General features: G+C 50.1%; 1 protein-coding gene across 5 annotated transcripts in view; it reads left to right on the top strand.

Moving 5' to 3' along the window:
* Window positions 1-12,702, top strand: part of ASAP2 (ArfGAP with SH3 domain, ankyrin repeat and PH domain 2) — a 148,489-nt gene extending 135,787 nt beyond the window's left edge. For 2 of the 5 annotated variants that reach the window (XM_064494742.1, XM_064494746.1), the window contains 6 exons: window positions 554-688; window positions 2,169-2,328; window positions 7,560-7,609; window positions 7,983-8,074; window positions 8,505-8,627; window positions 10,252-12,702. In XM_064494742.1, the coding sequence (XP_064350812.1) occupies window positions 554-688; window positions 2,169-2,328; window positions 7,560-7,609; window positions 7,983-8,074; window positions 8,505-8,627; window positions 10,252-10,326 (635 nt within the window). In that variant the 3' untranslated portion in view covers window positions 10,327-12,702. The remainder of the gene's footprint in view (window positions 1-553; window positions 689-2,168; window positions 2,329-7,559; window positions 7,610-7,982; window positions 8,075-8,504; window positions 8,628-10,251) is intronic. The other 3 variants (XM_064494743.1, XM_064494745.1, XM_064494744.1) reach the window with 3 other exon arrangements.
* Window positions 12,703-13,155: the final 453 nt, after the last annotated feature.

Below are 13,155 nucleotides of genomic sequence, written 5' to 3'. Positions count from 1 at the left end.
GACCAGGGCTGTGCCGTCTCCCCGGTTTGTCCCCTGAATCGACTTCCAGCCAGAAACATTTCTGCAGGAGGTGGAGAGAGAGCCCTTCACCTGACGTCTTTGATTTGCACCCTTCTCTCCACGTGCTCTGTCTGAGGACGGGCGCGCCCCTGTGCAGGGTGGTGGCCCTGTGGGGAGGACTGGAAATGGATAGAGACAGGCAGATGTCCCATTCCTGAGAGCAGCGCTCAGGAGGGTCACTGTGGTTATCATTTCCCTCTTCAAGTGGTATTTTTGAGAAAGAAAATCTGTAAGATTCAGAAAACCAGCTGGGAATTCTCCCAAACATCATTGGTTCAGTGTGTATAGGTATCTGTCTTGCAGATACCAGAAACAAAAATTTTAAAAATCAGTGTTCTGTTTGTGGTCTTACTGCTATTGTAGAAGGGTCATGTGTACCATTTTACAGGGGAGAGGATCAATAATGCAGTGTTCTGTTTCTGTTTTTTGTTCTGTGCGCGTGCATGTGTGCATGCCTGTGTGTGCGTGCGTGTGCATGTGCGTGCGTGTGCAGTTCAGCCAGCCTCCTCAGCTAACGCCCTGTGGAAGACAAACTCTGTAAGTGTGGACGGTGTAAGCAGGCAGCGATCTTCGTCAGATCCGCCAGCTGTCCATCCACCGCTGCCCCCTCTCCGCGTGACATCTACCAGTACGTTTTTTTTCCTTTTTCCTTTCTTGCCATTGGGCTTTGTAGATTGGATGGCTGGGGGGTCTTCTGGCAGCCACATGGGAGAGAGCCTCGGGCCAGGTGCCCAGCGCCACTTGGAGGCCTGTGGCCGCCGCCTCCTCCCCAGCCACAAACTCCTGTCTGTGCCGCACCCACCAGGGGGCCTGCTCACTCTCGCCCTCTGTCTTCCAAGCACTTCAGCAACATTTCTTTCACACATTGTCTGGGGCTTCCTTTCCTTTGGCTGTTCGGTGGTTCTCAGTATTTGGGCACCCTCCTGTGGATTGTAGTCTGGTTGGTGTCCCCCTTCAGCGTCTGTATGTGGGTGAGTGTCCCAGCACCCAGGGGAGGGTCGGGGGAGGGGCCTCATTCCAGCGGCCGAGCAGGGGTGTCGGCTGGACCAGAGGGTGAGCCCTGGGTGCTGCGTCTCCTTCCTGCTCCGCATCGGCCGTAGGAGGGAGGGGCTCCAGCATCTCTGGGGTTGCGTGGAGGGCACTGAGGGTTTCCCTGGGCTTTCCCTGGCTTCCTCGACCTAAGCTGAGGTGAAAGAAGCCAGCCCTAGCCACAGTAAGTGCGCTGGCGGCAGAGCAGGAAGCTGTGTCTGGGAGGGTCTTCCAGAGGGGGCATCAGCTCAGGCACACCCAAGTCAGACGGCAGGGGGGCACCTGGCAGGTCTCAGAAGCCCACTTTCCTGCCTCTCAGTCTGGCCTCCCTGGGGCTGTAGATCTGCAAGCAAGAGTCTGCCTTTTGACTTTTTCTCTAAAATAGAAAAAGGAAACAAGGATGAAAAAAGAGACTAAACTGGACCCCGCCTTGGTCAGCCAGTGCTGTCCCAGGAGAGGGGGGCTGCTCGCCCTAGGTGTCCACATCCAGTCCAGAGCCTGAGGCAGGCTGCCGCTCAACACGGACCACGAGATGCTAATGCTGGACACTCCGGGAGCGCACTGATGCTTCTCGGGGAGAGCAGAGGAAGGATGCGTGGGCTTGAGGCCCAGCTCGGTGTCTTACCAGCTCTGCGCCCTTGGTGAAGCCTCAGCCTCCTCACCTGTAAAATGTAGAGAATAAGAAACTTTTCACCCTCACGAGTTGGGAGCCTTTACAGAGTTATTGACCCGTTGGCAGCCGGGATGTGGGGCGCCCAGGGACAGGATGGGCGGCAGACCTGGCCCGGGGCTCCTGCAGGTCTCCGGGAGAGCAGAAAACCGGTTCACCTCCCCACAAGGGATGCCAGCTGAGAAAATTCTCACAAGCTCATAAAAGCATTTTAATCCTAACTTGAGGCTTGGAAGGCCTTCCTGCCCATACTGTTTTCTGAAAAATCTTCCATGAAAGTAGGTTTTTTTCCTTAGGAAATAGCAAAAGGAAAAAGGAAGCCTTTGTCGGAAGAGCCTCCGGTGAGAAGGCTGGGAATGGGACGCCTGGGGCTGACCCTGTGTTTCTCTCTCCTTTTCTCTCTCCTCAGATCCCCTGGCTCCCACGCCACCCCCTCCGGTAGCCAAGACGCCCAGCGTGCTGGAGGCCCTGAGCCAGCAGAGCAAGCCGGCCCAGCCCGGGCTCCCACCCGGCAAAGCCCCGCCGCCCCTGCCGCCCAGCCGCCTCCCTCAGAAGAGGCCGGCCCCCGGGTAACCGCCTCTCCTCTATGTCCTCTCGGGGCCTGGCCAAGTCAGCCATCCTTGCTGCTTGCGTTCAGGGAGCTTCCAAGTGGCCGCAGCCCCTTCGCTTCACCTGCTGAGGTTTCTCTGAATGTTTGAAATCGCCAGTGTTTCTACTACTGTGAGGCTTGAGGTCAAGTGTTACATAACTAATTCATCAGGCTTCAGGTGTCTTAAAAATCATTTATCAAGAATGTTTAAACTGTAAATACTTCATAGCAATGTGTGTCTTACAGCCACGTGATGAATTTAGATTTCTGTTTAGTACAGACACTTCGATTTGGGGAGTTAAAGTCCTCAAGACACGAGGCCTGTAGGTCTTGTTTGTTGCTCACTCACAGGGTTCTTTTGAATATGAGGACCCTCTACAGTGTGGGGCATGTATTTCCTACAAACAAGTACGTTCTCCTCCAGAAACACAGTACAACCAAAATCAGGAAATTAACATGGACACTACTTTCCAAAACTCAGACTGCATTCAAGCTTTGCCACTTGTCCAAATAATGTCTTTTACTGCAAGGGGATCCAGTCATGGATGTCGGGCTATGGACCCCTGTGGTGGAAAAATGGTTCCTTTTAGTGGAAAGGATATTTAGAAGCCAGGATCTGGGTGCTTAGTGTCTTCATTGCTATTGCAGTGTCACTGGTCCCAGGCAGGCCCTCTGAGTGGTCAGAACTAGTGACACACACACACACACACGCATATATACGTGTATATCCATGTGTGTATATATATATAAATACATTTATCTCTGTATTTCTATTTTTGTCTATATTGAAATCCATGCGTTCACACTGTCTCCAATTTCAGTTCTAATAACAAACACACCAAAATTTACTAACACAAGACATAACCATTTTGTTATGCTCAGGGACAGTCTCAGCAGTTTGGATCCGCACGGAGGGTGGGGAGCGGGGATAGCTTGTCTTCACGCTACAACATCCGGGCCTCTAGCTGAAAAGACACACGGGCTAGGGATGGGTCGACACAAAGTGCCTCATCAGCTGAAGGCAGGCAGTGTCATGAGGTGTCTCTGGTCCGCACGTCTACTGCTTGGTGCTGGCTGTCAGCTGGGACCCCAGCTGGGTTTGCTGCCTGGATACTTACATGTAACGGTCTCTCCATGCAGGGAGGGCTTCCTCACATCCTGGTGGCTGTGCCCAAGAACGTGTCCTGGAACCTGGCAGGACATCACTTCCATTTTAATGTTACTGGTCAACGGTGGCAGAGCCCAGACTCTGTTCGGATTGGGGGCAGTGGAGTGGCACAGGGTGGTCATAGATTCCAGCTCTCAGTAAAGAGTTTGGGGACAGTGTTTTAAAAGAACTACAAGGTTCATTCTAATGTCCTCCCTTTCTGTATTTGTTACTCCCTTTTCAATGGTGAGAAATCTGGCCCCCAAGTTTACTTACTTGATCCCACGCTTATGAATTACCAAATTTCCCATCTCCTCCTCCCCCTTTGTGCGGAAGCCTCCTCTCCCCTGCAGGCTTCCCCTCATGGACGCCTCCTGCCCCTGCTCAGGCTCTGACTCCCCAGAGGGATCTTTTTCCATCCCCACCATCAAGCAGATAATGGGAGCCTTTCAGGATATAAACTACATCCTGCAGTTCTGAGAAATTTCATTGATTTTTTAAAAATGAGTTAACATCTGTTTTATTTTAGTTTTTTTTTCTGTCCTCACTTTTAATATTATTATTCAGATGTCAGATCTCGGCCTTTCCTCTACGTGTCCTCTTTTCTCTTTATTAGAGTAAGTTAACTGCTCTCACAGGCTCCCCCAGATCTCAGTGATTTAACGTATGGAGTTGACTTCTTGCCCACATGAAATTGTCCGTATTTTTGCTTGTACAGCAATCCCAAGAGGTGAGTCAGAGGCCCAGACCCCTTCATCTTCTGACTCCCCCATCTTTATCCCCTGGAGGCCCGGAGTTACTTCCCTAGGGAGAGAGAAACTCTGTAGGCTTGCTAACCTCCGAGGCCTGAGTGATGCGCAGGCTCCTTTAGCCAGAGCCAGTCCCATGGCCCCATCTAGAGGCGGGGGCTGGAAGTGCAGCTCTGCGCTGTGGAGGGGCCAGCTCTTGTCCACCTTCTAGTTTCCATTTCTGCCTTGTTTGCTTGCTTTTACAATCTAGGTTCTGGGAGATTTTTCTCAACTTTATCTTCCAGTTGTTTTATTGACTTTTTTGTTTCCACTATCATATATTGTTTAAGTTAATATACTATTTGTTTCCTGGACTTATTAACTTTCTTCTCAGACTATTAATGATGGGGGAATGTTTATTTTAGCTTTTGTTTCTCTGCGGAATTTGTTTCTTCCACATTCTTTTCTCTTTGTTTTGACTTCTGTTACATTAGAGGCTTTTCCCTGTAAATGTGTTTCCTGCCCCTGAGTTGCTACTTGAGCTGAGGCATTAGACTGAGTGACAGTCTGCACCCTTATGCACAGAGCTGCCGGTGTGGGTCTCAGCATGTGGGGCGCTCACTGGCCTTTTTGTTAGGGGACCCTCATTTGGGGCCTTTTTCTTTCACACCTCAGGTTCCTGCGAGAACAGCCTTCTACTCTCTGGCCTGAAGGGAGCAGAGTTTATGGGAGTTGAATACAGAAATAAAGATAAGCTTTTACTTAGTCCCTCAGGTTTTTAAAAGATGCTCCCGCCCCTGGCATCCCTCTGTCCAGACGCCCTCTGTGCTGCCCTCTCTGAAGATGGAGGCTCCTGGTCTTCAGTGGGGTTGAGAGTGGGAGGTGCTAGGCTACTCAGAGTTGGGGCGGGAATCCAGGGACCCAGTACTCCCTCGGCAGATTCTGGCCAATCCTTGCGTTTAAGCCCTTCCCTCCCTCCCTCCCACTCCCAGAGGCTTATGAGCTCGGGGGCTTGAAGGCACCAGCGGGGATCCTTCAGGGCCTTCCTTGCTGCCGTGGGGGCTCCTTCAGATGAACAAGGAGGGTTAGGATTTGCCCCCCCCCCCCCCCCCCCCGTTCTCAGCTTCCAGATTTTTGTTTCCTCTTAGTTCTCTTTGTTCGGTGCAGCTTAAATTATTTTTAATCCTTTTGCTTGGGAGAAAGTGGAAGTAAATGTATTTCAGCTGCTGTTTTTAACCAGGAGGCTCTCAGAACTGTTCTAAGTGCTGCTTTACAAGATCCCGCTCTGAAGCATAGCGTTCAAGTCCTTGCCCTCCTGTGCTCACGGTGCGGTGAAACCTCCCAGGCCATGAGGAGCGCACTCTCAGGTCCGCGCTACACGCCGCAGGTCCCGCTGCCCTGAGCGCCTGTGTTTGCTCCGCGCCCCGCTTCAACTTTCTTCTCTCTTCCCTTGGAGCACCCTCAGATTTGCTCTTTCCAAGCTGCTGTTCTTTAAGAGACCAAATCCTGTGTGGAAGTTCTAGATGAGAACCTGACCACAGCCACGGTCTCGGGGCCCTGAGGTCCCCAGGGGCGGCTGCACAGGCAAGGACTCGGGCACGTACTGTCCAGTTGCTCTGAGGCCGCTCGTTGCTTCCCTGGTTCTCGGGCGTGTCCTCGCGGGGCTCTGGCACAGTTGTACTTGCTTCCCTGTTTCATGGGCTCACTTTCTCTCATGTCATCTGACGGAAAGGAAAGGTGGGGAGGGGTGATGCTAGGGCACCCCAAGTACGTTGGGGTGGGTGGAGTCACGTCGCCACTGCCCAGTGGTTCTGTTCTTAAAGGACTTGCACTAGAGTGTCCTCTTTCCAAAGGGAGCACTTACCTCCTCAGTTCATCCTGGGTGTGAATCTGGACTTAGAGCAGGAGGCGGCAAGCTATGCCCGAGGCCAGGCCACAGTGCCTCGGTCCAGCGCGCTGCCAGTTCATGTGTGGCCCACGGGCTTAGCTTTTTTTTCAATGGTTGAAAAAAACTAAAAGAAGAATGTATTATGACACATGAACATTATATGAAATTCCGATTTCGGTGCCCATAAACAAAAGTTAGGGTCTGTAGCCACACAGTGTGTCCCGCATCATCTGTGGCTGCTCCCGTGCTGTGGTGGCAGCATTGAATAGTTGTGACAGGGACCTTGTAACCCACAAACCCTAAAACACTTACTCTCTGGCCATCTACAGAAAAGGCTTGCTGACCATTGTCTCAAGGGTCAGGCCTTCCCTGTGGGCATTTTGTAGTTGGGGAGATGACAAAGGATCCGCAGGCTCAGCATGATTTCTGTCTTGATGTTGATGGAAAGCAAATGGTGGGACTGGTCAGACTGGTGGGGCCTTCGCTTGTTTTGCCTTTTTTAGTTCCTTGAAAACATGAGCAAAAGTAGTGTTGTTTCCAACTCCATTCTGTGGCTGCAGCACCACGGCCTAGGCAGGGCTCCTTTGGGCAGAGAAGGAAGCATCAGACAGAGCGGGCCTGCAACAGAAGGGCCTTTCATCCCTCACTGGTCCCCTATCCGCCTCTTCTGCCCTCCAGCCCCTTCCCGTCCCGTGTCAAGCCCTGATTGCCTGGCTCCGTGCAGAGAACTGGAGATAGGGGTCCTTTCTCAGCTCATCAAAGTTACTCTGTCACTTGTCCTTATTCTGAGAGTTGGCAGGGCTAGTGTCACACCTTTTGCAGATGAAAATGGTGACTCACAGAAACCAGTTCATCCAGACCCACCTGGCAAGTCGGAGTTCATAGACCCCTGTCTGCCAGCCCTGGGAGCTGGTTCCCTTCCATATATGTCTGCGGCCTTGGGACGTGTCAGGTCCGAGGGCTCATAGCGGGGCCTGAGCTACGCTGAGTCACGTCTGTTACAGGCACCAGGGTCACAGAGTCCAGAAGTATGGATGACGCCGGCCAGCGGTGCCTGGATGGGTCCTAGTAGAGCCCCCGGGGCCCTGGGTCTGAGAAGCCCCGCCCTGATGCAGGAAGAGACCAAGTCCCCGCTGGGAGGGGACTGACCCGGTTGGTGCCCAGGTTCCAGCCCCAGACCCAGGTCATTGGCAGCAGGCCCACATGGGACAGGAGAGCTTTGGGACGATCCTGGTTTTGGAATCGAGAACCTTGGATCTAGAACTGTCCTCTGAGCCTCTCATTCTTCCTTTTTCCAAAAATGGAGATAGTTGAATGACAGTTGATAAAATCAGCCCACCTGTTTTCAACTTGAACATAGACAACTCCTTCAGAAAAAGGGAGGGAGGTGGGGCAGTAACGTGCCTTTCAGGCCTCAGGTACCAGTAAATCTGTTTTCCTCTTTGCAGGCCTGACAAGTCAACCCCACTGAGCAACAAAGGCCAGCCGAGAGGACCTGGTAATTATGTGAAAGGGGGCTAATCTCTGCTTGGGCCGTGGGGATGGGGTGGGGGTGTTTCCAGGCGGGGCCAGCCCCACATCAGGCCCAGCTGTCCTGCATCAGCAGCCACCCGCCCTGCACACAGCCTCTCACGCCCCTGCCCCCGGGCTGCTCTGCACCCTTCCCTCGCTCCCGTCCCCTTCTGCCACGATAGGGGACGGGCGGGGGACCCCGGCGGGACCTGGAGGGGGCAGCACCCCTCTTCCGCTGTGACACCGCCGGCCTGCCCGCTCTGCAGAGGTTACAGGCAGGGACAAGGGTCTTTGGTCTTCGAGGGACTTTTCCCTCAACAATTAGAAAATCTCAGGAAACTTGCCTTTTGGCCCTCAAGCAGCGGATCTCTCTGGAACAGAAGCTCTGGGTCCTCTGTCCAACGCCGTGGTCATGCAGCCCCCAGCGCCCATGCCCAGGAAGTCACAGACTGTAAGTGGACGAGCCCCTTCTTTGTGCCTCTCTGCTCTGGCCAGGAGTGTGTGGGTTATTCTCTGAGGGCTCAGGGAAGCAGTCTTGCCCTCTTACCCTGGATCGGGGTGGGGGGGGCGCGTCTTCCTGGGTGCCTGGTCCTTTGGATCCGGGAGGATGCAACCTAGAGCTCACCAGCCGCTGGACCGGGCCCTCCACGCTCCAGGACAGACCCCATGTGCACGCCAGGCACTGGGCCGCCTCATTCCCAGCTCTCCTCACTCGACTGGCCTCCTCCTGAAGTCCCCCTGCCCCTGCGCCACACCGAACCGCCCCTGGACACCTGTGGGCTCCCCGGCCTGCAGGCAGGCCCTCAGGACCAGTCAGTTCTCTCCCCGGGAGCAGGCGCCTCCCCGCACACTAAGGTCTGACCCCTCTTCTCTTGACGCAGACCAAGCTGAAGCCAAAGCGGGTCAAAGCCCTCTACAACTGCGTGGCCGACAATCCGGACGAGCTGACGTTCTCCGAGGGGGATGTGATCATCGTGGATGGGGAGGAGGACCAGGAGTGGTGGGTGAGTCGGGGCTTGGAGGTCTATGCCCAGATCCAGCCCGCTCTGCCCGGACGGGCCTCAGGCGTCCTTTCCGTGCACCCCCACTTCTGAGTGGGCCTGACTGATCCCCCAGGTGGGATCCCCACCAGGGTGGGCCGACCACATAGGCTGCAGTTTCCGGAGTGCACGTGAAGGTTTGCAGTGAAGCCTGGAGTTTCTCGGTGGCACTGTCCTCCGGCGCGGGCCGGTCTGGAGGAGTGAGGCGGGTGGAAAGAGCTGACCTGGTGGCAGTCGCTGGATGTCAGGCTTGGTCCTGAGACATGCCGTGGCACCTCCCCTGGTGACCCCGAGAGCCCAGACCCGCCCAAGGTCAGGCTGGGTGGCCTTGGCGAGTTGCTGACATGGCTAAGCCTTACCGCCTCTCCCAAGAAAGGGAGGTCATGGCCTGTTGTAGCGATGACCCGGAGGCCCGGGTGAGAGGCGGCCGTTATCAGGTGGGGCGATGATTCAGCAGCTCCCACGCGTGTGCCTCCGGCAGTGTCTGCCACATGGGGGATGCTGATGACCCAGCTCTGGGGGTGGAGCTGAGGTAGCAGATGGTTCCCGGTTGTCAGCAGGACGCAGACAGGGCTGTTAGAAACAGCTCCGCGTTGAATGTGAGGAGTGTTGGCCAGTACCCCTAGCAGAGGTCCTGCCTGTGGGAACTGTCGCCTGCAGGGCTTTTGTGAACAAACTCGGCCTGGCACCGAAGCCTCTGGATTCAGGGTCTTCCTGTTGCTTCTCCCCACTTGAGGGATTCAGGTGTCTGTCGGTGCAGAGTTCCTTCCTCCGTCAGCCTTGCTCCTTCCAGCACCATCAGCGCTGCAGGCAGCACACGGCCCGGTTCCAGCCCCTGCCTGACTCCCGCCCTCCCCGCCTGCTGCCCGCACACCCCTGAGACCTGAGGCAGGTCTGGCTTCACACTCGTGTGTGATCCACCCAAGGATGGCCTCCAGCCTGACCACAGGTTTAGCCATCTGGAAAGTACACGTTCATTTCAAAAACTTAAAAATACAGAAAGCTATAAAGAAGAAAGGAAATGCTGCCTGTAATCTCAAGGGTTCTCCTCCCCACACACACAAAAACACTATTTAAGTTGTGGTGATTTTCTTTTAGCTTTTTATTTGCCTACTTAATTGACACTGAGATCAGATTGATGTGTAGCTTTTATAATTTACCCAGCACAAAGGAAATAGATTTATTGAAATCTTCCATAAATGCTTGACTGCATTTAAATAGGGCCAAATCATGTTTGTCACTAAGTGACTTTGCAGCTTACAAACTTCTGACACTCAGTTTCCTCATTAAAAAAAAAAAGTAGGGTGGGGCAGTGGTCAGCTCCTGTCTTGTCTGCCCTTCAAGACCGCCAGGACTGTGGTAGGTGCCCTGTCCCCACACTGACCCCCCTCTAATACGTAGGTCACAGTGTTTGGTACATGAGTGAAAGAAAAGAGGAAGACAGTTTAGATGTTTTACCCAAATAATTCTTTCCAGAAGAGATTCTTACCAAGAGATCTTTTCTTTTTTTTCTCCAAATGCTATAGTACCCTTCAGAGTTTCCAACATTTGGAATTTTTATAACAACCTAAACTTTTATTCATTTCAGATTGGTCACATTGATGGAGATCCCGGTCGCAAAGGAGCATTTCCCGTGTCATTTGTGCACTTTATTGCTGACTAAATTGCTACTGAACAAAAACACTTCTTTTAAAAGTCATGTCCTGTTTCGTTATTGGTACCAAAACTCTTGCCAGATAACCAGTTCCATGAATTGTATGGTAGCCCACTTTCTCTAATGCCACTGTTCTGTTTTAAAAACTCAAAGGCAATTTATATATATCAATGAATTGTTTTTATAATTTGTGTTTTTCATGAAACATTGCTATACTTTTATTAGGAAAAACGGAATTTCCTACAAGGTGAACTGAAAAGTTGTTTTAACTACATAATCAAGATCCTTGAATCTACAGAATTAGCCGAACCTAAAAATGTTTTGAGTGTTGGGAAGAAATTTGCACTCTTCCTGAAGTCAGTGACCTTTAGCACAGTTACTCTTTAGAGGAAGCCTGTCGCTTTAGAAGTCCACAGCCAGCCTGGACTTTCTAGATAAAATGCTTCGGTTCACCTTTAAAGACTTTTTCTAAAAAGATACCTTCCAAGATTTCTTTTGAAGAAATCCACCCAGTGTTTATTTAAAGCAACTTGGAAGTTTCTCCGTAAGCATTGTACTTTCCAGCCCTAATGTGCGAGGCGGCAGCTTTCATTGTGTTCTGCATGTGTGTAACCGCCGTGAACAATCCTGCTCAGCCTGACTACGGATGGTTTGTTACAGCCCATGTCATAGCAGTTAACTCAGCTCTAGATGATGGAACCAAACTTCCTGAATCTGGTGAAAAACTAAGGATGATGGATTGCAAAACAGTTCTTTAAACTAGTTGATATGCTTTAGATGTTTTGGAATTTGCCTTCTTGATCTTCCCCCGTCACACAGAGTACCGTGGCGCAGACCCCCGCCCCACCTCACCCCGTATTACCACCTACTTGCTGTTTCCTACTGAGTGTACCACTGCCTTCCCTTCTAGCTCAAGAGAATGTTTACTCAATTTAGTGTCTTGTATTTATATAATATACCAACAGGAATGGTAGTTACACTGTCTTGAAATTTAATCTGTCCATTTGTTTGTAATCAAGAGCATATCAGAAATCTGTAGGTCCCAGGTAATAAAATACTCCCAGACGTCCCAGTTTAACTATTGAAGTCCATCATACCATTCTGAACTGAAGCTACTGGGGGTGGGGGGATTAGGTTGTATATGCTAAAATCAAAATTCATTAGTTTAATGAACTTGACTATCATACCTGTTTAGTAATTGTGAGCATAAGGTTCGTAGTAGGAATATCGGCAGTTTTGGCACTCTGAGAATAAGTAGGCATGTAACGCCTACTTAGGTTTTTACCAAAAGAAAAAGAGTAAATTTAAGAGGCTTGGAAAGCAAGGCAACGATGCTTTTATTGCATTTGTTACGATGGTACCTTTGATTGAAGCAGCCTGTCTTTATTACGCAAGACTCTTGCAAGTGTAGAGCTTTTTTTTTTTAATTTTGCATTGTATTTTTTTATTATTATTATAAAGGAAGACAACAAACTGGAATGTTTTATGATGTCGTATGGCAACTGCGTTTTTTGCCTTTCAAAGTTTCGGGTAAAAATCTGTTAGATCTGTAATTAAAGTCTTTTTTAAAAGCACTACATCTGTTTTCACTGATTGTTAATTTCTGTTTTGAACCTTTCATTTAGTTAATTCTCTCATAGATTTAAGAAAGTAAACAGATGTATTTTGCACAGTGCACTTCATATGTGTATTTTAACACAGTCCTCCACTCTGTACCTTACAATCAGCCTTTGGACTACTTGGTGCCAGCTTAAATAAGGAATTAAAGTTGATTTATATCAACATTTGAACACCAGTCCCAAATGAATCTGTCAGGTTCACTGGTACATAAATATCTAGGAAATACTTTTCCAGTCTACAGTTTGTGGTGCTATTGTGCAGTAATTAATAAATATTACTCTTGTCAGAGGAGAGATTATATTAACTTCCCTGCTAATATCCTTTCTTAGTTATTTGCTCTGTGCAAATTCAACGAAAAGCAACTGAGAGGAAGGAAAACATTGTAGATACCTATTTATATTTAAAGTTACGTTTCACGGACTTAGCTGCAGGATGCCGGCACTGTGTGTGCCATGTTCCATCAGTTCTGACTTCAAGGGATGGCGACTCAGAAATGTGTCCACAGACTTAACAGTTACTGTGTGACACTGAGGGGTGGATAACACAACATGCAGCTTGGAGTGACGCTAGTCGAGATGTATGATATTCAGTTCATTCACCTGATCACTGGCCTAGCTGCAGCGCAACTGTATATACTGTGTAACCTGATCCATTCTTACTGTCATTGTCCTGATGCAGTGACTTATAATTCGAGCATGTTGAATACATCTACCCTTCTTGTTAACTAGTCATTTGACTGGAAAAAATAAAATACTTTTAAATGGATGTAGTGTGTTTGGTGTTTTTAATCTTTCGTAAAGCACTGGATATAAAAACAGTCCTTTAAAAAAATACACTGGCCTTCTGTACATGAGATTCGTTAAATACTGTGACTTTTTTTTTAAATGGGAAAAGGCTAAACTTTATTCTTATAAACTTAAAACACAAAAATAGAATATACTACAATAGAAAAGAAAAAAATCTGACTCCATATAAGATCTAAATACTGTGACTTTTAACATAAGCAGTAATCTTTTAAGGTTTTCTTAACTCCTGAGAGAATTATTGTGGTTTACTAGCATGTTATCTTGATGATACACTTTCATATTTTACTTTTTATGTCTTGAGTTGGCAGTGACAGTTTCAGAACAGCATGACCCAGGTCCCCAGGCCAGACCTCTGCCGGGCAAGAGCTCCGAGCCAGTGAGACCACGTCGCCGGCCAGTGCTGCAGAACAGA

The sequence above is a fragment of the Camelus dromedarius genome, chromosome 15, assembly GCF_036321535.1.
Source record: "Camelus dromedarius isolate mCamDro1 chromosome 15, mCamDro1.pat, whole genome shotgun sequence".
NCBI classification, from domain to species: Eukaryota; Metazoa; Chordata; class Mammalia; order Artiodactyla; family Camelidae; genus Camelus; species Camelus dromedarius.
Note: the sequence above shows the minus strand (reverse complement) of the source record. Positions and strands in the feature narration are given on the sequence as shown.